This window comes from Myotis lucifugus, unplaced genomic scaffold (assembly GCF_000147115.1).
Source record: "Myotis lucifugus unplaced genomic scaffold, Myoluc2.0 scaffold_601, whole genome shotgun sequence".
In the NCBI taxonomy this organism is placed as follows: Eukaryota; Metazoa; Chordata; class Mammalia; order Chiroptera; family Vespertilionidae; genus Myotis; species Myotis lucifugus.
This window is the reverse complement of record NW_005871649.1, coordinates 208,197-230,787: the sequence shown is the minus strand read 5'-3', so window position 1 is coordinate 230,787 and position 22,591 is coordinate 208,197. Positions and strand designations below refer to the sequence as shown.

General features: G+C 43.0%; 1 protein-coding gene across 1 annotated transcript in view; it reads left to right on the top strand.

Moving 5' to 3' along the window:
• Positions 1-22,591, top strand: part of FMN2 (formin 2) — a 132,437-nt gene that overhangs the window by 97,663 nt on the left and 12,183 nt on the right. The window contains exons 18-19 of the mRNA XM_023745894.1: positions 4,148-4,199; positions 16,409-16,558. Coding sequence (XP_023601662.1) covers positions 4,148-4,199; positions 16,409-16,558 — 202 coding nt within the window. The remainder of the gene's footprint in view (positions 1-4,147; positions 4,200-16,408; positions 16,559-22,591) is intronic.

The following is a 22,591-nucleotide window of genomic DNA, read 5'->3' as shown; positions in this document are numbered from 1 at the left end:
TACCTCCCTTCACTGCCTGGGCAGCTCTGCTCTGGTTCCATTTTCGTTTCTAAACTAAATTTATTCGCAGGCTGTTTCTGTTTTTTATTTTTTCCTTCTATTTCTATTTCGATTATTTGTTTGGGCTCAACATCAGAGGACACTGCCAACCGAGAACTGTTTTAAAATGAGTCAGGGTCCCCCTCATTGTGGATGGAGGCTCAGGGCAGTGTGATGGCCCACCCAGGGCCACGGCGGAGAAGGACACATTCCTCAGTGTCTCGTCTTGTGGGGGCGTGGGGGTGGCTTTCTGTTTTCTCTACCCCGAGGGCGTGTCTCTTCCGGGCGCTGTGGAGGACTCGAGGCCTGTTCCCATTTTCCTGCGTGGCCTGTCCAAGGACAGTCTTGGGTTGCTGGGTGGAAGGGTGCCCCCAAGGCAGTGCTAACACCTTTTGAAGTCTTGCTCCTGATTGTTTTGACTGGTTCAGAGGATTTCCTTTATTTTCCAGCCAGCTCAGCCATGCATTAAATTTTATTTTAATCCAATACCTTTATGCTTTGTTGTAAAATGTTTTGATGTCGAGTTCCTAGTATGGTTGAAAATAGAGGCCTCTCTTGGATATTATTCTTTTTTTTAGTTAAAATAGCTTCAAGATCATTTCGTATCTGTACATTCCTCTTAATGGTTTTGTAGTATTCCATTGGAAAAAAGCAGGAAAATGAACTTGTTTATTTCTTTGCTCATAAATCTTCTTTCCTACAACATTGCTTTGAAGACAAAAAGATTGAGAGAATAAATGTGTACATTTCTCATAGTACACACTTGTACAATACATACATTCCTTAATGTTGAACTTCAGGATCAAAAGCACTATCGGCCTTATTCTTGATGCCTCTTTTTAAAAAAATGTATCTTTATTGTTGAAAGTATTGCAGACGTCCCTTTTCCCCCTCATTGACCCCTTCTAGCCTGCACGCACCGCTGCCCCAGGCCTACACCAATCTATTGTCTGCGTCCATGGGTTTTGCATATTAAGTTCTTCGGTTAATCTCTTCCCACCCACCCACCCACCCACAGCCTCCCTCTGAGATTCAAAAGTCTGTTCCATGCTTCTGTGCCTCTGGCTCTCTTTTGTTTATCAGCCGATCCATGATTCCCTCTCATCATTGACCCTTCCAGGAATCAACCTTTATTTATTTGATTACTTTTTGTTTCCATCTGTTTATTTATTTTAAGGTTAGGGCATATGATTACCTTTCAGGCCTAATTCTACAGGAGACCTTTGGCATGGACAATCCAATGCCCCCAAATAGGCAACTGGTTAAAAATAGGGTTTTCATGATTCTGTTTATGCACTTTGGCATGTAGTGCGTCTCCTCTAACAGCGGTAATACGTCCCCGCCCCCAAACCTCGGCCCCCACAAATATTTTCTGTTGGTTGCTGTCCTACTAAGTAACTATTTTGATGCAGCGATTAGCTCTGCAGTCGCTTGTCTGGCTCCGGCCTCTTTTGCAATGTTAAATATTTCTGCTGAACTTGATCCAAAGGACTGTGAGTAAGCAGAGGCCCCAACGGACGGGTGCCCTTGCATGAGGGAGGACCACATCTTCCCAGGTAATTGGAGACAGAGTTGATTTTGACTAATATCAGATGGGAGGCAACTCAAGAAACCCTTTCATCTGCTTGTCGGAGCCCTAAATCTTTTTATTTAAAGTGTTAACTCGTTTTTGTTTATAATTATCTATGAGTGTGCATTTCGGTTGCTTTTAAGTGCAGCCAGTATGGGTTATTTTTTGAGACAAAGGCAACGCTTTTCTTCTGAGTCATTGAAAGTTGTCATTCGATTGCAGATTTATTGCTTCGGCTTTTGAGGGTTTTGATGCACGGCTTCTTTGGACAATGAACTTGAAATCAAATGAATTTTAAGTCCTTTATACATGTCCAGGCAGGGAATGAATATCCGAATTTTTTTTGCCATCTTTCTTCCTTCTTTCCTTCCTTCCTTTTCTAAATCTATTTTTATTGATTTCAGAGAGGAAGGGAGAGGGAGAGAAAGAGAGAAACATCAATGATGAGAGAGAATCATGGATCGGCTGCCTCCTGCACGTCCCCTACTAGGGATCGAGCCCACAACCCGGGCATGTGCCCTGACTGGGAGTTGAACCATGACCTCCTGGTTCATAGGTTGACAACCACTGAGCTATGTGGGGCTTGGTTTTCCCTTGAACCAACTGTATGTGCTTCTAGAATTGCTCCTGGAAGCAAAGCATTTGAATGCAAAGCAGCCCAGAGCAGAGCCTATAAGACAGTCTATTCCTGTGGGAGAGCCTTTTCAAAGTAAAATGATGGAACGTTTATTCTGTTGTTCAGAATGGCTAATGACTGCCCCTAAGTGTATGCAAACAGTCTAAAGAACAAAAAGGGAAAAAGTGGGGTGGGGGACCCTCAGCTGCCGGCTCACCGGTCCCTTTAAATCTTAGAATCCTGGCCGGGAGTGGCAGCAGGACATTCGATTGCGGCTCTGCAGATACTGAGCAGACTTCGAGAAAACACTGTCTTGAGGTTGTAAAACATGAACCAGGCCAAGCTGGACTGTTGTGCGTAAGGCAGCGATAGAGACGCTTTGGCAATTCCCGAGTGACATGGGTCGGATTTTGTGCGCAGCCCCAATTCTTTGTAATTAACTTGCCCTGTTCCACTTTGGCTTCTAGTTTCTCCAAATGGCCAGGAGTGTGACCCAGAGGGCATGCTTACAAACCAGGGAACTTGTATGCGTATGTGCATAACCCAGGGACACAGACAGTGGGGTGGTGAAGGCCTGGGGTGGGGGTGGGGGTTGTGGGTGGGCTAGAGGAGATCAATGAGGGAAGGAAGGGGGGAATATGTAATACTTTCAACAATAAAGATTTAAAAAAAGAGACCATGTCTGCTTTCACTAGTCCAGGCTTTTATTATTATTATTATTATTATTATTATTATTATTATTACTAAACTTTTTGTTCTATAGCTCAACTGATTTTCAAAATGTGTCACAAACCATTAGGGAAGCATGAAATCAATGTAGGGAGTCACAATTAACATTTTAAAATCGAATAGAATAGACTACAAATATTACAGGAAATAGTATTTCTAACACTTTCGTGTCAAAAATCTTTATGTGTATGTGTGTGTTTAGAAGCACTAGGTAAATTCCTAGAATGCTACTGATCAAAAAGGCGAAAGTCACTGCCATACTTAACTTTATGCGATGGAGTTCGATGTTATTTTAAACTAGAGGCCCAGTGCACGAAATTTATGCACGGGTAGGGTTCCTAGGCCTGGCTGGCGATCAGGTTCCATCTGTGGGGTGACCGGCAGGGCGATAGGGGGCCCCCTGCTGGCACCCGCCTTGGCTGGCCTGGGGCCTGAGGGCTAGGGGCAGCTCCTGTGTTGAGCATCTGTCCCCTGGTGGTCAGTGCACGTCATAGCGACCGGTTGTTCCACCGGTCATTTCAGCGTTTGGTCGATTTGCGTATTAGGCTTTTATTATAGAGGATAATTTGAAAATAGTGATGTAATCTCTTGTCCACATTTGACCCTTGGGTTTATGTCTGGCTATCTTTCTTTCTTTTTAAATAAAAATAGTAGCAAATAAATGGGTCTATAATCACCTCCCCACTTTCAATGAATGGGCAATGTTCGTGTCTTATCTTGTTCCTTTGTAGAAATAATCTCAGTACCTGTCTATCTGTGTGGAACACTTAGGGAGAAGGTCACATACCCTTTCTCTTTAGTTTTTTGACTTGGTTTTTGTGCCTCAGCTCGAAATAATTATTTTTAACTAATTATTGGTATTTAATATTCGACAAACACAATAGACATGCATTTGAAGCTAGCTAGTGTTTTGCTTTCTCAGATTCATGTGACAGATTTAAGGAAATTACTTAGAATCTAAAAATTTTAATTGGTTATATATTTTATCTGTATCAATCTAATAGTACTAATTTAATGAAAATTAAATATAATCTATTCAGTTATATCTGTTTATAGATTTAAAATAAACTTCTGATGAACATATTTGCATTAATAATAATGAATTATAATATATTTTATATTATTTGGGTCATAACTTGCTTGAGTGAGTATAACTATTTGTCACTTATCTTTTTCTTTTTTTGTATTTTCAGCTAAAATTGACCAAGAGGCAGAGGAGAATTCACTAACAGAGACGCATAAATGGTGAGAAATTAAGTACTTTTCTGTAATATTTCTTTTCAGAATATGCTTATACAATTCTTAGTATGTTTTATCTCAAGGAACCAGCCAGTAGCTCCATTTTTATTTTCAAGCAGAGGAGGGAAAGAGGTGATGTAACAGTCCACTTTAATCTCACATTGAATTCTGGAATTTTATATTTGTGAGTCTGGATGATGTATAAAGGATTAATTTATTGTGAATGGCATAGCACCTTCACTTTTGAAGAGGGTTTGGAAATACAAGAGAAAGGAAGGTAGCAGGAATCTGTTCCAAGAAAAAAGGGCGAAGTGTTTGGTGATAGGAAACCATTGCGTTTCCACATTCAAAAGTGGGGACCAGTTAGAAAGCCTGGGGTTTCACCTGTGTACCCCCAACTTTTGGAAGGGAGATTGGCAATCATGGGTGAGCATAGAGAAGGATCTCAGAAATCTCCCTGCTCTGCCTCAATTTTCTCCTCTTCTTTTTTCTCTCCGTATTAGTTGGGGTTCACCAAAAAAACAGAACCAATAAAATGTATATGTGTATGTACATATGTGTGTGTGTGTGTGTGTGTGTGTGTATGTATGCACACGGGGGGCGGGGGGCAGAGAGAGAGATGCTAAGGAATTGGCTCCTGGCAGGTTGGAGATTATGGAAGGAGTTGATATTATAATCTTGAGTCTGAAAGCATTCTGGAGGCAATCCCTTCGTACTGTGGAACCACAGTTTTTTTATTCTTAAGGCCGTCAATTGATTGGATGAGACTCACCAACATTATGAAGAGTGATCCGCTTTTCCCAAACCCTACCGATACCCATGCTCATCACATGTAAAAAACACCTTCACAACAGCATCTCCCCTGGTGTTTGACCCACCCTGGTTCCCATCGCCACCCAAGTTAACACATGAAATGAGCCCATCACTCTCTCTGAAGAAATCTGATTACATTTGTGAGAAAATGTAGGTGAAAGAAGTTCTTTGCCATTACTGATTTGGCCAGATCCTGTAGGTAGGATATCACATATTTTGTAGTGGTTGAGTTGATATAAAATATTGTGCTCAGCAAATTGGTAAAAGAATTGACCAGTTTCTTTTTTAAAAAAAATATGTTTTTATTGATTTCAGAGAAAGGAAGGGTGAGGGAGAGATGGATAGATGAGAGAGATGATGAGAGAGAATCATTGATTGGCTGCCTCCTTTAAAAGCCTTGGCTGTTACTACATCACAGCAGAAGCCAAAATAAATGGCATCAACTTACCAATTCTGTGGTAATTGCTTCGCTAACTTAATCTACATCCTAGCACCAATCTTACTTTAATTGTTGAAGCAAATACATTCATTCTCTATTTAATTTTAATACCAGCAGAGGCAATTTCAAACAACCGGTAGTAAAAGGCGAGAAAGAGTGGTGGAAGAAAGCACATTGGTTAAAGGAATTTTAAGTCGCAGATTTTAAAAAATACATGCTATTTCTGTGTGTGATATTGCTTGAGTGGTATTTAGCCCGGGCCAGGATTGCGTAACCAATGAGTTGAAATGGAAACTTTCTCTCTCGTGCAAAATAAAGACACGACGAAGGAGAGAAACAACGGAATGTCGGTTCCAGTGGTTCCCCAGGGTATGTCACTGTTCATTTGTCACGGGAGGGAAAGTCTCTAATCCACCCTGAAGGATGCACACGTAGTTCATCATGCGCAGTGGCTTTTAGAGTGTTCATCTGTAACGTGTTTATCCCAGGAATGGCCTTCTGGAACATGGATAAGATGAAAAGTGAAATGTTTAGTTCAGAACAGGCATATTTTCCAGGACCGTTCCGAGGAACTGTCCGGAGATGAACAGAGAGACTCCAGGTCTGTGTTTATCGGGCCGGTGCTGGCGGGCCAGGCAGGCTCCAGCCTGGTATTAACACCGAGGGGACGTGCCATGTCTTCGCAGAACCCCCAAACAATGACATCATTCCCTTCCCAACGCTGATAAAGTCAAACAAAGCTGAAGCTTGTTATTCTCCCGTTTGGATTTCTTAGTTGATGCCTTCGAGTCTTTCCCCAGAAGAGGTAGCCTTTGGGGGCCTCAAGGAGGGAGGCTTCCCAGGGTCAAAGGTGAAGGCTGTAGTTCACCCCTTTCCCTTCCAGGCCAGCGTTGGGGGCAGCACTTCTTTGTACGAAGGGGTCTTCTTCTGTAGCTGCATTGTTTAAAGTTTGATAAAACCCATTGACTTTCATCCGGCTGGCGTGGCTCAGTGGTTAAGGGTGGACTCATGAACCAGGAGGTCACGGTTCGATTCCCGGTCAGGGCACATGAAGGGGTTGTGGGCTTGATCCCCAGTGTGGGACGTGCAGGAGGCAGCCGATCCGTGATTCTCTCTCATCATTGATGTTTTTCTCTCTCTCCCTTCCTCTCTGAAATCAATAAAAATGCATTTAAAAAGAAAATAGAAGAAGAATGTCAAGGTTATCTGATGGCTCATATCACCTTACAGTGATATCTCCTTGAAGGCATCGTTGTATGTTCAGAAATCATAGGAGATAGTCTCTATAGATATGGACCAAAAATGGAGTACTCTTTCTTTTTTTTTTAATATATTTTTATTGATTTTTTACAGAGAGGAAAGGAGAGGGATAGAGAGGTAAAAACATCGATGAGAGAGAAACATCCATCAGCTGCCTCCTGCACACTCCCTACTGGGTATGTGCCCGAAACCAAGGTACATGCCCTTGACCGGAATCAAACCTGGGACCCTTGAGTCCGCAGGCCGACGCTCTATCCACTGAGCCAAACCGGTTAGGGCGGAGTACTCTTTCTTTATGTTCCAAACTGCATCCCTGTCCTCAGAAATGTTAGGGTTCCAAAGAGTCTAATCAGCTTGCAAATACTTGTCCAGAGGTTCTTGCTGCGAGCTCCGTGTCACTCTTAGAAGAAAGGTATTCCACTCAGGATGGCAGTGCTATGCAGTTTGCAACATGCCAGGAATACCTTGCAAATAGTGCTGGGCTAGCGAAGCTGAGATTTATCCAAGCACCGAAAGTACATTTTTCAAATGCCAGATGCTGTCTTTTTCCAGCCCCTGATCTCGGCGTTGACCTCACGGTGCAGTACAGGTTTCCATGGCCATGGATGTGGCTCGAATGAGTCATGCTACACGCCTGCTGGAGAGAGAGCTCTGTGATATTTCTAATCACTATTGTCTCAAAAATGAAGAGTTGATCTTCTGTGCTTATTGTATCGATATCTAAGATGTGGAATAGGGAGGCTTTGGGGAACCTTAGCCCACCGGTTCTCACAATATTCTTCTGAGGACTGGGCCGGGTAATTAATTCGTAGTGTCTGTTATGCAGATGAAGAAATGGAGAGAAGTTTGCTTCTGTTAAATCACTTCCCCAGTATCAGGGAGTGAGGTAGCACAGAGCCAGGAATGGAATTCAAGCCACCTTACAAATGGAACACTGCGTGTCTATTGTGCAACTGTAGGATTCAATTAGGAAACTTGAAAGCCAAAATGAATGAAATACTGGTATTTGTCAGAACGGCTTGCTGCTATTTAAGTCTGTGGAATAATAATTTATAACTCGTTTCTTATCATGTTTCTGCCACTCAATTACCCTGTCAGGAGAAAACTAGCAATATATGTTAAAATACTTCGTAAATTATGTGCTAAAATGTAAATACAGTTGTATATATAAGATATATTTCCCAGGTCAGGTGGGGCCTTTAGTATCAAAATTATTCCCAATAGTTTCTTTTTAAAAAAACAACAACATTTTTATTGAATTCAGAGAGGAAGGGAAAGGGAGAGAGAAACATCAATGATGAAAGAAAATCATTGATTGGCTGCCTCCTGCACGCCCCCTCCTGGGGATCGAGCTCACAACCTGGGCATGTGCCCTTGATCGGAATTGAACACAGGACCCTTCAGTCCACAGGCCAACGCTGTATCCACTGAGCCCAACCGGCCAGGGCTCCAGCCATTTCTTTAAAGCGAGGTGCTTCATGGTCAATGTTGCGTAAGTCTGCTATGCTGCACCAACGCCAATGCTGTTTACAGGGTGCTGATGGCATTTCTAACCCCGTACATTTGTAATTTTCAGTAGCCATATGAGACAGACATACAGACCACCAGTTCCTTCCAAATAGAACAGATTTCCCACCGGTTTTAAATGTTTGTACCCTTCCCGGTGGGCTCCATTCTTATTTGCAAGGCCCTCCTGCCTTGATCAATCCAAGATGATAGACAGGTCTGAGCGTAAAAATACTGTTCCCTTACTTTCGTCTGGTTTCTCACTGGCGTCATTAAAAGGAACAACAACACATACGCTTGATATTAATATCAGCTCTTTTTTAAAAAAATATATTTTATTGATTTTTTACAGAGAGGAAGGGAGAGAGATAGAGAGTTAGAAACATCAATGAGAGAGAAACATCGATCAGCTGCCTCCTGCACATCTCCTACTGGGGATGTGCCTGCAACCCAGGTACATGCCCTTGACCGGAATCGAACCTGGGACCCTTCAGTCCGCAGGCCGACGCTCTATCCACTGAGCCAAACCGGTTTCGGCATCAGCTCTTTTTGGTTAGTGCATTTCTCCCTCTCTCTCCTCCTTGGATCTGGGACCTGCCGCCAGGTCTACCAGCTGGCCCCCGTATTTTCCCAATAAATCCAGTTTTGACCCCTGCTTCTTGGAGAATTGGAAATAACACCAGTAGGGCCATAGGGCACCTGAGGAAGTCCCACTGTTCCAGCACCATTTGTGGAAAGGATTGTCCTCCCACCACTGAGTTGCCTTTGCTCCTTTGTCAAAAACCAGTCAACTACGTTTGTGAGTCTACTTCCGGGCACTGTTCTGTTGCGTGGATTTCCGTGTCTACTCTTCCACTAATGCCATGCTGTCCCGATTACTGTAGCTTTAGAGTAAGTCTTGAAATTGGGTAAGATGAGGTCTTCAGCTTTGGTTTTTTTCTTTAGTACTGGGATGGCGATCCCAGTCTCTTGCCTCTACAATCAATTTTCTTCATCTTAAAAAAACAAACCTGTTTTGGGGTTTGCTGATTTCTCTATTTTCTGTTTTCAACTTCATTTATATCTGCTTTAATTTCTATTATTTCTTCTCTTCTGCTTGCTTTAGGCTGGAACTGCATGTTTTGCTTCATTTTCTCTAAGGTGGAATCTTACGCTGTGGATCTTTCTCTTTTTTTCTAATGTAAACACTTTCTGCTATAAGTTTTCATCTCCGCTCTGCTTTATCTGTATCCTGTAATGTTGACAGCTCGTATTTTCAGTTCAGAAACTTTCTAATTTCCCTCGAGAGCTTCTCTTTGACCTATGAATTCTTCAGAAATGATCTGGAGGTGTTCCTGTTCATCTTCCTGTTATTGATTTCCAGTTTAATCCCATCGTGGTCAGAGAGCATACGTGGTCTGATTTCATTTCCTTTCTCTCTTTCCCTTCCCCCCACATAATTATGAGATAACACAGGATTTTCATATAAATTAAAACTGATGTCAGTGTGTCAGCTTCTTCGGGGACAGCAGACCAGCCCGGGTGGGTTAACCACCCTCACCCTTTCCTCCCTACCCATCTATGCACTTTATCTCACTTCACTGAAGAAAGTTTGCAGTAGCTCCTGCCAAGAGAATTCCCTTACTTTCATGGAATCGATGTTAATTTCTTAGCTTTGATGAATGTACTGTGACTGTGTGAGATGTTAATATGAGGAGAAGCTGAGTGAAGGCTATATGAGAATGCTTTATCTTATGTACTCAACATTTCCGTAAATCAAAAATTAATACAAAGTGAAGCTATGAAGTAGGTGAACCCGAGATCCCATAATTGAGAATTTTATGAAGGATAAATGGAAATAATATATTGAGTTCCATTTGCATAGGTTTAACCTAAAGGAGTAAAAAAATAAAATAAAATGAAAAGCTCTGTTAATGATTTCTTATTTTCAAGTTAAAATAAGCAGCACAGTAGTGGGTCCATTATTTAAGGGCATAAGGATGAAAATTGGTAAAAGTTAGAGGTTTCGGTCAGGGATCCCCGAGAAGACAGTAGTAGGAGGGTGGTCCTTGATCCGGTTTTAAAATGAATGAGGACACAGAAGCATTGAGTCATAGACCATCTATGCATAAATAATGGTGTCTTTCAATGAGACTGTGTGGCCGAGAGAAATATTTTTGAATGAAGAAATCTGAATATGCTTTTAGGGTCAAGAGAATAAGCCAACAGTAAGAGAGTTTAGATCAGCGGTTCTCAACCTGTGGGTCGTGACCCCTTTGGGGGTCGAACGACCCTTTCACAGGGGTCGCCTAAGACCATCGGAAAACACATATATAATTACATATTGTTTTTGTGATTCATCACTATGCTTTAATGATGTTCAATTTGTAACAATGAAATTGGGGGTCGCCACAACATGAGGAACTGTATTAAAGGGTCACGGCATTAGGCAGGTTGAGAACCACTGGTTTAGATGTTGGAAATGAGAGGCAATGGACTTGATACTTTCCTAAATAGGAAGTAGCTGTGGGTGGGATAAAGACCCTGCAGGTGAATAACTAAGGACTGAGTTAAGGTGATGGATGTTCTTTCTCCCCCTTGGAGGTGAAGGTGCCGTGATGGAGTTATAGAGAGCGAATACATTTTAGAGTGGTGAGAAATGATGTCAATGAGTAAGGTGAGATTTTTATGAAAAGTAGAACTCAGGGCATGAAAAGAATAGAGGTCAACGACAGGAGATGGGAGGGAAGTAATGGCCTTGGCATTGTTGACCATAGTGGTTGCCTGGTTCCTAGTTTTAGGGATCAGCGTAAGTCTCAATTTACAGGGTCTCCTCAGGGCCAATTTGTGCCTGAAAACGTAGCACTTGGATTTTTAAGCTTCTCTCCCATGTTTTATAGGAGCCGATAGTTGATCTTATGTCGAATTCCTTTTTTTTTTTTCCTAAGAGCCGTTGGCTGTTTTGAGATCACAATGACTCTGTAAGGAGACAGACCACCGTGTTTCATTTTAAGAGAAAAGAAATACCAGCTTGTCCTCTTACCAACCTGGATTCCTCTGATGTCCTGTTGCCTCGGGCAAAATGGTTGGCACGAGCGTATTCTTGGTGCTTTTTAGAAACCGGGGAAGAGCCCTCAGAAGCCTTTTAATAATGAGCGAAATGGATTTATTCTTCCTTTTGGGGCAATAAAATATGTTATATTTTCTGTAAGTTCCTATGGGCGGGGGAGTGGAGGAAGGAGGAGGAAGTGAAGATGTTGATTTAGGATCCCCCCAAAATTGCAGCTATTTGTGGAAGGCTTTCCCTGAAAATAGAGCTTTCCCTGGAGACTTTAGTTTGTTCTGAAGAATAATATTACAAAACCCAACATTGCACAATAAAAATGGCCCAGGCAAGGGAAGATTGATGATGATGACCCTGGGCAGTTCATTGAAACTGTTACGCTCTCTTGGCTTCTTGTTTCATAGAGAGATGCTTTATGTCCTCGGTTCGGACTATATGAGCTAAATTAACTCACACATGTGTAATTCTTACTCGGTATCTAAACTCTCATGTAAGCCCTAGCTGGTTTGGCTCAGTAGATAGACCGTCAGCCTGCAGACTGAAGGGTCCCAGATAAAATTCTGGTCAAGGGCACATGCCTGGGTTGTGGCCTGGGTTGCGGGCTCAGTCCCCAGTCGGGGGCGTGCAGGAGGCAGCTGATCAGTGATTCTCTCTCATCATTGATGTTTCTCTCTCTTTCTCCCTCTCCCTTCCTCTCTGAAATCAATAAAAATATATTTTTAAAAAACCCTCTCATTTAGTACCTGATTTTTTAGTTGTTAACCTCCAAAAGGACCATAACATTGAGAAGAAAGGAAGGATGATCGCAGAGGGAACAGGAAGGCACCCAGGCCCACTTAGACTGACTGGTGCAGGACTTACCTGTGGCAAGGCCCCTGGGATCATGGAGTCTGTATACGAACCGGCCTCATCAGACCCTTTCCTTGCACCCACCGGTCCAAATATAGAAATATTTCAAAATAGCCTGCACGGCCCTTGGCAGCTGAGCCAGGGAGGGAGACTTGAGTCCCAAGGTTTGTTGCCATTAGCATTAGAGAGAAATGACAGAGTGGCCTGAACCAGAGCTGGGAGATGCAACAGAACCTCCAACAACTCACACCTGAGCGGTGGTGTTCGCTTTGCTGATAACTGCGGCTGTGCTGGCGGTGGGAGGAAGGGAGCGTAGAATTCAATGGATTCACTTCTTTCCGCAGACCTCTTGGCTTCGCTGTTGACTGTGATATGTCTGTTAAGTAGGTGCCAGGAAGGTGTGTGTGTGTGTGTGTGTGTGTGTGTGTGTTCATGTGTATGCAATACATGTCATGGAGTATGAAACAGTCAGGGGACGTTGAGTCAAGAATAAAGGATGTAGCCCTTTGTTCCCGTCCGCCTCTTCTATGACGCCAGGGTAAAAGGAGATGTTTTTCTTTCTCCATAAGCGAAGTGAGAGGAATTCTCTTGGCTGGAGTCACTGTAAACTCTCTTTGGAGCCAAGTGAGATAACGGAGTAGATGAGTAGGGAGGAGAGGGTGAGGGTGGTTAACCCACGCTGGCGCTGGCCTGCTGTCCCCGAGGAGACTGGCATGTTGGCATCAGTTTTAATTTTTATAGAGGTTCTGTGCTGTCTCATAATTAAGCGGGGATATGGGAAAAGGAGAAAGGACTCGCCCTCTTCAATTTCTCTGTGCGAAGAAAGAGTGCCCGGTCCTTTCCCACTCTGTGAACTCACCGGGAAGGCTCAAGGGGAAGCTTTCACGCCGCCTTCACTGGTGAGCAGTAGTAAGAACCATCGCTTACGGGTCTGATGTGCCTGGCAACGCCACGAACCACGTTACACACTTATCTCCTTTAAGCCTCACAATCATCTGGTCAGTAGGAAGCCTTGTCCTCATCTTAGAAATGAGGAGATGAAACTTACTGAAGCGAATGAAGTGCACATAGGCCCGCTGTGGGCAGGGCCAGAACTAAATCTTGGCCCTTCCGATGTAAAGCTCTTGTCTTGAAACCTCAGGCTGCTAAGAGGCCTAACAGATTTCTTCCACTACAGTGTTCCTAAAAGCCAAACGTTTTGTCCCCAGAAGTGTCTAGTGTAATTGTTCAGTAGAAATCACTCTTTAAGCAAATATTTATCCCACAATTCCTCTGTGCCAGACACTGTTTGGGTGCTGGGACTGCAGCAGACAACATAAAAGATAAAAGCACCTCACCGAGGATTAATTTTAGCAGAGGAAGGCCAACGGTAAACAAGTAGACCAGATGGCCAGAATTTCTGGTGGCAGGGAGTACCGTGGAGAAAAGTCAAGCAGGAATATTCGGGGAATCTAGCATTGCGATTTCACTCTGGCTTTTCATGGAAGATCTTGCTGAGGAAGTGATGTGTGAGCAGAGATCTGAAGGGGTGGGAGGCAGCCAGGTGGATGCCTGAGTGAAGAGTATTCCACGCAGATGAAGGACAAAGTATAGAATGAGAATGTCAGATCCTGTAAGGCCAGATTGAGGGGAGCAAGAAGCCGGTGGGTGAAGATGGGAAGGTATTATTACTCCATTTGGAGTGGAAAGTCTCTTTGACGTCAGTCAATAAAAAGTAAAGTAATAATACAGCTGCTTCTGAAGATTACCCCATCTTTAGGTTACTCACCCCAGATTGCTTTAGTGGGTACATTCTTTTTTTCTGTAACCAGGATCATTTCTGGAGCAACTTGCTACACATCCATAAGTCCTCTTTTATGTTGTTTCATAACTTGTAGTCAAAAACAATATCCAATGCTTTCAGGTTGTTGAAGTATACATATTTGAACATTGTCGTGGAAGAGTTTACATTCTTTTTAAAATATATATATATATATTGATTTCAGAGAGGGAGGGAGAAGGAGAGAGAAATATTAGTGATGAGAGAGAATCATTGATCAGCTGCCTCCTGCACGCCCCCCACTGGGGATCCAGCCCACAACCCAGGTGCCCTGACCGGGGATCCAACCATGACCTCCTGGTTCATAGGTCAATGCTCAGCCACCGAGCCGCACCAGCCGGGAGAGTTTACCATTCTTGAAGTAGATGCTTGAGAGCAGAGCGGTTATTCTTATGGTGATTTAGTTCTGAGAGCAGCAGTCAATGCCTAGAAGCCTGTAAACTGAGGCATCACATGGCGAATTGCTTCGTTCAGTGCCTTGACTCTTGTGCTAGTATTTGTTAATCTAATAGAAATGCTCTTCAAGGAAGTAATTGAATAGCATTTGCATTTTTCTGTGTGTTCCTTTTAAATTAAATTCATTGGGTGACATTGATTAATAAGATCATATGGGTTTCAAGAGTACCTTTCTGTGATACATCATCTATATATTGTGTTGTGTGCCTACCACCTAGAGCCAAATCTTCTTCTCTCACCATATAATTGGCCCCATTTACCCTTTAGTACCCCACCCCCTTCTCTTTGGTAACCACCATGCTGTTGTCTGTGTCTGTGAATTTTTGTTTGTATTTCATGTTCATTTGTTGCTTTCAGTTTTATATCCCATATATGAGTGAAGTCATATGGTTCTTAACTTTTTCTGTCTGACTTATTTCGCTTAGCGGAATATTCTCAAGGTTGAATTTTTCTCTATCTTCGCCCTGCTATTTGTGGTGCTTGGCAAACCTGCTCATGAACTAAATGAAACTAAATGAAAGTAGGAGTGCCCTCATCTGCTACTCTTGCAGAGTAGGTGCCCGCAGAATGGCGGGCTGAAGTTCAAGGTTCTCTCTAATGCTTGACCAAGGCTACATCCTGTTCACAGATGGGAAGTAACTGATAGTAATAACAGGCAATACAATATTTTAAAAATATTTCATTTGCAGAGAACATGCTTCTCCATACAGATCATCAATTGTGGCAAGAAAATGCTATTTTAGGATAATTGCTGGGACCTCTCTTGGCTGTAATAAAAACCAAGTTTTGAGTCATTCTTTACGTGTACAGTTCCCAGACAAAGGCTGCCTTAAAAACAGATGAGGAGCTTAAGAGAATAGGATTCTCATTTTGTTGTATGTCCGCTTTTCAAATAAGGAAATAAAAAAAATCAAAACTATTTTAATTATCTGCGGAACATCACTTGTAGTCACAAACACTATCCAGTCGAGTTCTTTCGAGCAATAGTCTAGCCTTTTAAAAATATCTTTAGAATGCCATTTTAAAAGATGCTTATAGCCATTACTTTTTTGTACTAACCTTATGTGTGTGTGTGTGTGCATTTGTAATGTAACAAATTCTTTATTACGAGAAATTTAAAACGTGTGCAAAGGTAAACAGAATGTGCAAAGATCCACCATGTACACATCATCCAACTTCAACAGTTATCCATTGGTTTCATCTATACTTCTACCCATTGCCCCTTTCCATATGTCAAATAACCCTTTTGAAACTCCTCTAAGCTTCATGTGGTTGTTCTGTGAAGAGCCGCTGAGTGGCCCCTTCTGAAGACAGTTGGTCTGTTGTCCCTCACGGATGGGCTCCACTCACTGATGGGAGAGTTTGTCAGCATCTCCTGGGACTCTTGCTTTTCCCTCCTCCCCCAACAATACAGGGAGCCAAATAGCATAAAAGCCGAATAGTATATAATACATATATTAGTTTGGGGACAAAATGACTGATCCTTCATTTGTTTGGATGCAGGGGTGGGGAATGTCCGGCCCACGGGCCATGTAAGGCCCGCAAAATCACTTGGGCTGGCCCTGCCAAACATTTGATTTACTAATTAAATGTTTGACCAAATATAGCAGGTTGCTCATTTTGTATGGCCCTCGAATGATGTTATAAACCTCCAATGGCCCTTGGCAGAAAAGAGGTTCCCCACCCCTGGCAGAGGGTAGAAAGAAAGTGTACCCCACCACTCCCAGGACGTCCCAACTAGACCACAGGCTCACTTCTGAAATAGGTTGGACACATTGTGATTCATTTGAACAATAGAATTGGACCAGGGAGAGTTCTCAGTGTATGGAAGGCTCTTGTCAGTTGCTCCCATCTGCGTCCAAAACTCTAACATGGACCCGTAAGAGAACTCCTGTTGGGGCCTGGAGAGTTTGTGTCCTCTTGGCCATAATGACTCCGCATGAATGAAATCAGCCTTTGGACGGGGAAAGAGCAGCCCGTATTGGAAAGTAATCATAGTTCTTATGCTCTGTGTGTATCTGCCTTGACAGGTTTTTAGAGACCACAGCCTATTTCTTCATGAAACCAAAACTTGGAGAGAAGGAGGTGTCCCCGAATGTCTTTTTCAGTATCTGGCATGAATTCAGCTCTGACTTTAAAGACTTTTGGAAGAAGGAGAACAAACTTATTCTACAAGAGAGGTAGGTGTTGTGCGTGCGTGTGTGTGTGTGTGTGTGTGTGTGTTTCATGGGCACGATGGCATTTTCAAACTGGTGTTTTATTAGGTGTGACACCACTAGGATTGGCAACCTTCATAGCCTGAATGAAAAATTAAATGGCCCTCCACCTGGGGCAGCAAGTCTAAGAGGGTGTGGAGATTTGGCAAAGCCTAGAGTTTGAGTCAAAGTGTCAGCATAGAGGCTGGGACACTACAGAGAATGATTAGGGTGGTGGTTTGCCAGGACACCTGTCTGGTAAAACAACTTCTGTGGTGAGGAAACAACACCAAAGCAGACTGTGTAGGAGTTGAGCAACCCTGCTGAGATGGCCAACTCACTGAGGTCAAGAGACCGATAGTAAAGACTAAAGGTAAGAAGAGTTGGTTTTGTTTTATTTGTGCTCGATTCGTGGGATAATGTCAAAATTTCACTCTTTGTATAAAAATTTCTTCCAGATGTCACCAAGAAACACATGATCAATATTTCCTAAAATAGATTTGTATTGATTTCAGAGAGGAAGGGAGAGGGAGAGAGACAGAAACATCCATGATGAGAGAGAATCATGGATCGGTTGCCTCCTGCACACCCCCCAGTAGGGATCGAACCATGACCTCTTGGTTGATAGGTTGACACTCAACCACTGAGCCACACCGGCCGGGCCATGATCAATATTTTTAAAAAGAGCTTTCCAGATTCTTATAGAGTTATATCACATTTCCTAAGGCAGAGCTTTTTGGGAATGAAGGGAAATTTCTCCTCTTAAGCATTCAACTAAAGTCTCTGTCACTATGATTATGCAATTCCATGGAGGCATATTAAGCATTAATTCAAGCAAGAAATCTAGTTCTCCCAGGACAACATCCCAAAATAGCTGGACCTGGTAGAATGAAAAGGGAACATAATCTATACCATAAACCAAACACTATATTGAAACCACGTGGTATACTTTCCAACATCCTTGCATGGACAGTGACTTTGCTTTGCATCTTTAGAAAACGTACATCCTAAGGATGCATTTAATAGATCAATTGTGACATTGCTACGGGTTATGTTTAAAGCAATGTCTAACTTAATCTGCTGGTTTATTCGACATTGAGACAGGTAGTCTTTGATGAGCCCGGAGGAAGCAGAACTGCTCCTCTACTTAATTGCACAAACATGCGGCAATCAAGTCTGGTTTCAGCCCGACTGAAATCGGTAATTAGGGGGAAAGAGGTTGAATGCTGGGCCTTCGAAGGTGAGGCATTACATTGGAGAGCATCTCTTGTCATGTTAACATTTCCGTTTCCAACATTTGTCGTCAAGGGAGCTGTCTGTTTAGATTGAAGTCTGTTGTTGTCAGTGTAGAAGAAAGTGACCACTTTCAAAGCAATCAGCGATACATCTGAAGAAAGGGGAGAAAGGAAGAAGGGTTATGATCATGGGACGATGTATTTGTTGGTCACCGAAGTGAAGAATTGCCTGAGGCACTGCTCTGCTTCGAGACTCCACTCCCAGACGGCATCCCTGCTCCCACTAGTGAGAGTGAAGCCTTAGAGAAATGGAAAATGTTTTTTCCACGCTTAAAAATTTGGGCCCTGGCCAGTGTGTCTCAGTGGGTAGAGCATCCACCTGTGGACTGAAGGGTCCCAGGTTTAATTCTGGTCAAGAGCACATGCCCAGGTTGTGGGCTCGATCCCCCGTCGGGGGCGTGCAGGAGGCAGCCGATCCATAATTCTCTCTCATCACTGATGTTTCTCTCTCTCTCTCCCTCTTCCTTCCCCTCTGAAATCAATAAAAGTATATATTTTTAAAAAGAAATATTTCTTCTTGAAAACAAAAATTGGGATCCCAGGTAATGGCAAACATTTGACTGAGACATGTTGGTAGTCATTGTATTTGACAGAGAACAATTAGCTCACTTGGTTTTGCCCCCTGGAGTCCGGTTAAGATTTAGAAGCGACTGTGATAAGGCATCAAACTCAATTTTAAAAGGAATCAACTTGTGAGAGCATGTGCTGAATATGTATGTGTAGTGGAGGGTGGGGGTGTGTAGAGGGAGCCAAGAATGGACCACCATCAGGTCAAATTAGTATCTCGAAGCTTGGGTTCTTTGGTTTATGTGGAAAACGATTGCTTACAATTTGTTTCTCCTTAAAAGGATCTTTAGCCCGGCCGGTGTGGCTCAGTGGTTGAGCATTGACCTATGAACCAGGAGGTCATGGTTCAATTCCAGGTCAGGGCACATGCCCAGGTTGTGGGCTTAATTCTTAGTGTGGGGCGTGCAGGAGGCAGCCGATCAATGATTCTCTCTCATTATTGATGCTTCTATCTCTCTATCCCTCTCCCTTTCTCTCTGAAATCAATAAAAATCTATTTTAAAATAAATAAAATGAAATGACCTTTAAATTATTATCATTGTTGTCATCATCATTTAAATATTATGTACATAATATCTCTCATATGTCTACTATAAAATCACTTCCAATTCTAATGCTCTTAGAGTTTTATGAGCTATGATTTTGCATTTTTTTAAAAAGTAAAAAGACATTGCAGAGCCAAAAAAGAAAATCCCATGATGCCTAATATAATTCCCTAAAATGATGTAAGACATTGTTTTGCAATTAGGGCTTTCTAGTTATAGCTCTAACATTATTAATATGTAGATACACCAGAGGTCTGTCTGCTCTCTCTTTTTGAATGTTATCTTCTATGAAGACTGTGGACATTTTTATGTTATTTAACTTCATTCCATTTTGATTCATTTTGCTTTGGTTTCCCGAGTCAGAGACTGTCGCAAAACCCTTAGGATCCCTGATAGAGTGTCTTTCTGAGTTTGAAAACTTTATTTCATCAACGTCACCTGCCCTTTCATCTTGCCGAGTAATGTTAAACATTCTCTAAATAATCCATCAGCCCTGTCTCTGTCTTGTCCCGCATGGGCCTGGCCGTCTTCCACCTCCCATTGATCACCCGGTGTGCCCCTTCCTGTAGGGATCGAAGTTGGGCTGGCACCTGTGTGTCACACTCTATATCCAGATCAGAGAAAGAGCCCCTGGCCAACATGTCTCCACAGCTCATTGATCTCTCTCTCTGGAGAAAGGCTGGGGTGCCTCCTTACAGAGTCCTTCCTCGAATGATTGAAAACTTGATGCTGAGCTGTAGAAAGTCCTGTCCGGATGGCGGTGTCGCACAGAGGGAGGGTCATGCTGAAAGGCGCCACTTCTGAGTTGGCAAGAGGGCCTGTGGTCCTCCTGTCCTAGTAGGAGCCACAGCCACCATCGAGTTGTATGGAATTAACCAACCCCGGGCATGTGAGGACCTCAGGCTCAGAGGGGAATGGAGGTGAGCTGTTCCCGGTGCACACTCAGGAAGTAGGCTTGCTCTGTCCCTTGGAGAATCAGGCAGATCCAAGCTTCCAGGCTTTTAAAAAGGAAATCCCTATTAATTTTGAGAATTATGTCCTCGATGAGGACAGAAGTTTGGCTGTGCTGGTGGGGACTGTGACTGTTTTTGCTTTGAGCACAATCAACCCTGGGTCATGAGCTCACTCCCGTCTCGTCATGGGCTTCATGGTGTTCTTCTGCCCTGGAGTGGTTCTGGAGAGGAGCTGGGAGAGGAGCTGATGGGAAGTGGGCCCTGGAGGAAAGGGCAGCCTTCAGCATGAGAGAGGGCTGCCTGCTTCCCCCCTGAGGGGGCCCTGGTCCCCCGAGTTCATCAACCCAGAGATGACCTTGGTCTCCACCACATTAGGAGTACTGGGGCAGCAGAAGGAAGTAGGCTTGATTCTAGAGTTCATCCTAAGCTTGGGTAGCAGTAACTTGTAGCAGAACCCAATAATGAGACAGGATATAAGGGCGATGTTGTTTTTAATAAACAAAATGATCTATAATATGAATAATGTAGTCATATTAATGAATTAGTATTTTATATTTAAGCCCTACTAATATTTTCTGTTTTTTTAGAAAATAATATGGACATCTAAGGTGGATTTACCATCACTTTGAAAAATGATAAAGCTTAAACTTAGGTTGAGTTTCATAGACATTTTGCTCTTTCTCAAAATGATATATTGAATTCTCATACCATATAGGCCTGGTGATAGTGTGGTTTACAATGAGGAAATACACACTTGGTCTTCAATCTCATTCCTGCGTGGAGCTCCTAAAACCCTTGGAATTTCCCAAGTGGAAAGAGCTATAGAGGTGTCTTTCCTTGTCTTAATGAGATGACTTTGGAATGCCTCTAGATAATCTAAGGATGGCCAGTAGAACCAAGCCTGGGATGAGCGGGTTAGAACTTTCAGTTCCATTGCGTTGACTTGGTGGGCGGGAAAGGGTGGGGGGGATGCTGAACTAATTACCAATGACCCATGACGTAGTCACTCATGCTCATGTAAAGAAGCCCCCATAAAACCCCAAAGAATGGGATTCAAGGAGCTTCCGGATTGGAGGGCACATGGGGATTCAGGGAGAGTAGTGCACCCCGAGAGCATGGAATCTCCATACCCCTTCCCACCTACCTTCCCGGTGTATGTTTTCCATCAGGCGTTCCTGAGCAATATCCTTTTATAATAAACCAGTGATCTAGGAAGTAAAGTGCTAGAGTTCTGTGAGCCATTCTAGCAAAGCAATCGCACCGAAGGAGGGTGTTATTAGAACCTCCTATCTCTAGCTGGTTGACCAGAAGCACAGGTGGCAGCTTGGACTGCATTTGGCATCTGAAGTGGGGGGAGCAGTCTTGGGGGACGGAGTCCTGAACCTGTGGGGTCTGACACTAGCTCCCGGGGGATGGTGTCAGAGTTGGGTTAATGGCTTGGTGGTATGGGGGAAAACACAGTTGGGAATTGGTGTCAGGATCGAAGACATGCATTTAGAATTTAAAATAGCTAGGAGTAGACGTCTGTATGTGAGAATCTCATCTTTAAAATATTCTAATTATCATCATAAATTTACATAAGCCACATTTTACAAAAAAATAAAGCACATCAGAAATAAAAGCATATTTACAGTAGATCCTAATTTTACGAGATGGAATTCTTTTTAAAAATTAACCTCTTTGGTTCAAATTCCTATGGCCTGGGGGTGAACATTTTTGGAAAGTTTGGTGAAATTCCATTTGGCCACTTTAAAGTGTTCTAAGTTTGTGGGGGAGGTAAATGAGATGAGAAATGGTTGGGAAAAGTATGCATCAGTTAAGAGAAGTTAAGATGCTCCCAGATAACTCGGAAGCTTTCATTGTAAAAGTCTGTCTAGACGTGGGTGTTAATGTGTGCTGAGAGTCGTGTGTTGTTTTTAGAGCAGAAGCACTCTTAATTCTGCAGAGCTTGTACATGGGTTGACTTCCTACAGCCTCTGATTTTTCTAATGTTTTTATTTTATAAAGGCAAAATAAAAGAACTAGAGGCTAGAGAGTATTGATGACAAGTTAGAGAAAAAGGTGGAAAAGCATTTTTTTTTAATATCATGGATGTATGGATGGATGGATGATGGATGGATGGATGGATGGACGGATGGATTGATGATGGGTGAATGGAGAGATATTCCCAATCACATGTAATCATTCAGGAAAACATACATATAGAGGGAAGTGCAAGTGATGGAATTATGAAGAAAGCTTATTATTAATAAAGGAAAAGAAAGGGACTCACTGCCACTTGACCACTGACTGTGATCTACTGCTGTGTCCCAAACACTCGGATGAGAATCAGGGACCAAGCACACCCTCTTAGCTTCAGAGAGGTGAGCGCACGACCGTCAGAAAGCTTGGATCAGAGTGAAAAGCGAAAGAATGTCCTGATTTCCATCAAGTATATGTCTTGCTATTCATGAGTCGTTATTAAAAACAAGTTCCCTGCCCTAACCGGTTTGGCTCAGTGGATGGAGCGTCGGCCTGCGGACTCAAGGGTCCCAGGTTCGATTCCGGACAAGGGCATGTACCTTGGTTGCGGGCACATCCCCAGTAGGAGGTGTGCAGGAGACAGCTGATCGATGTTTCTTTCTCATCGATGTTTCTAACTCTCTATCCTTCTCCCTT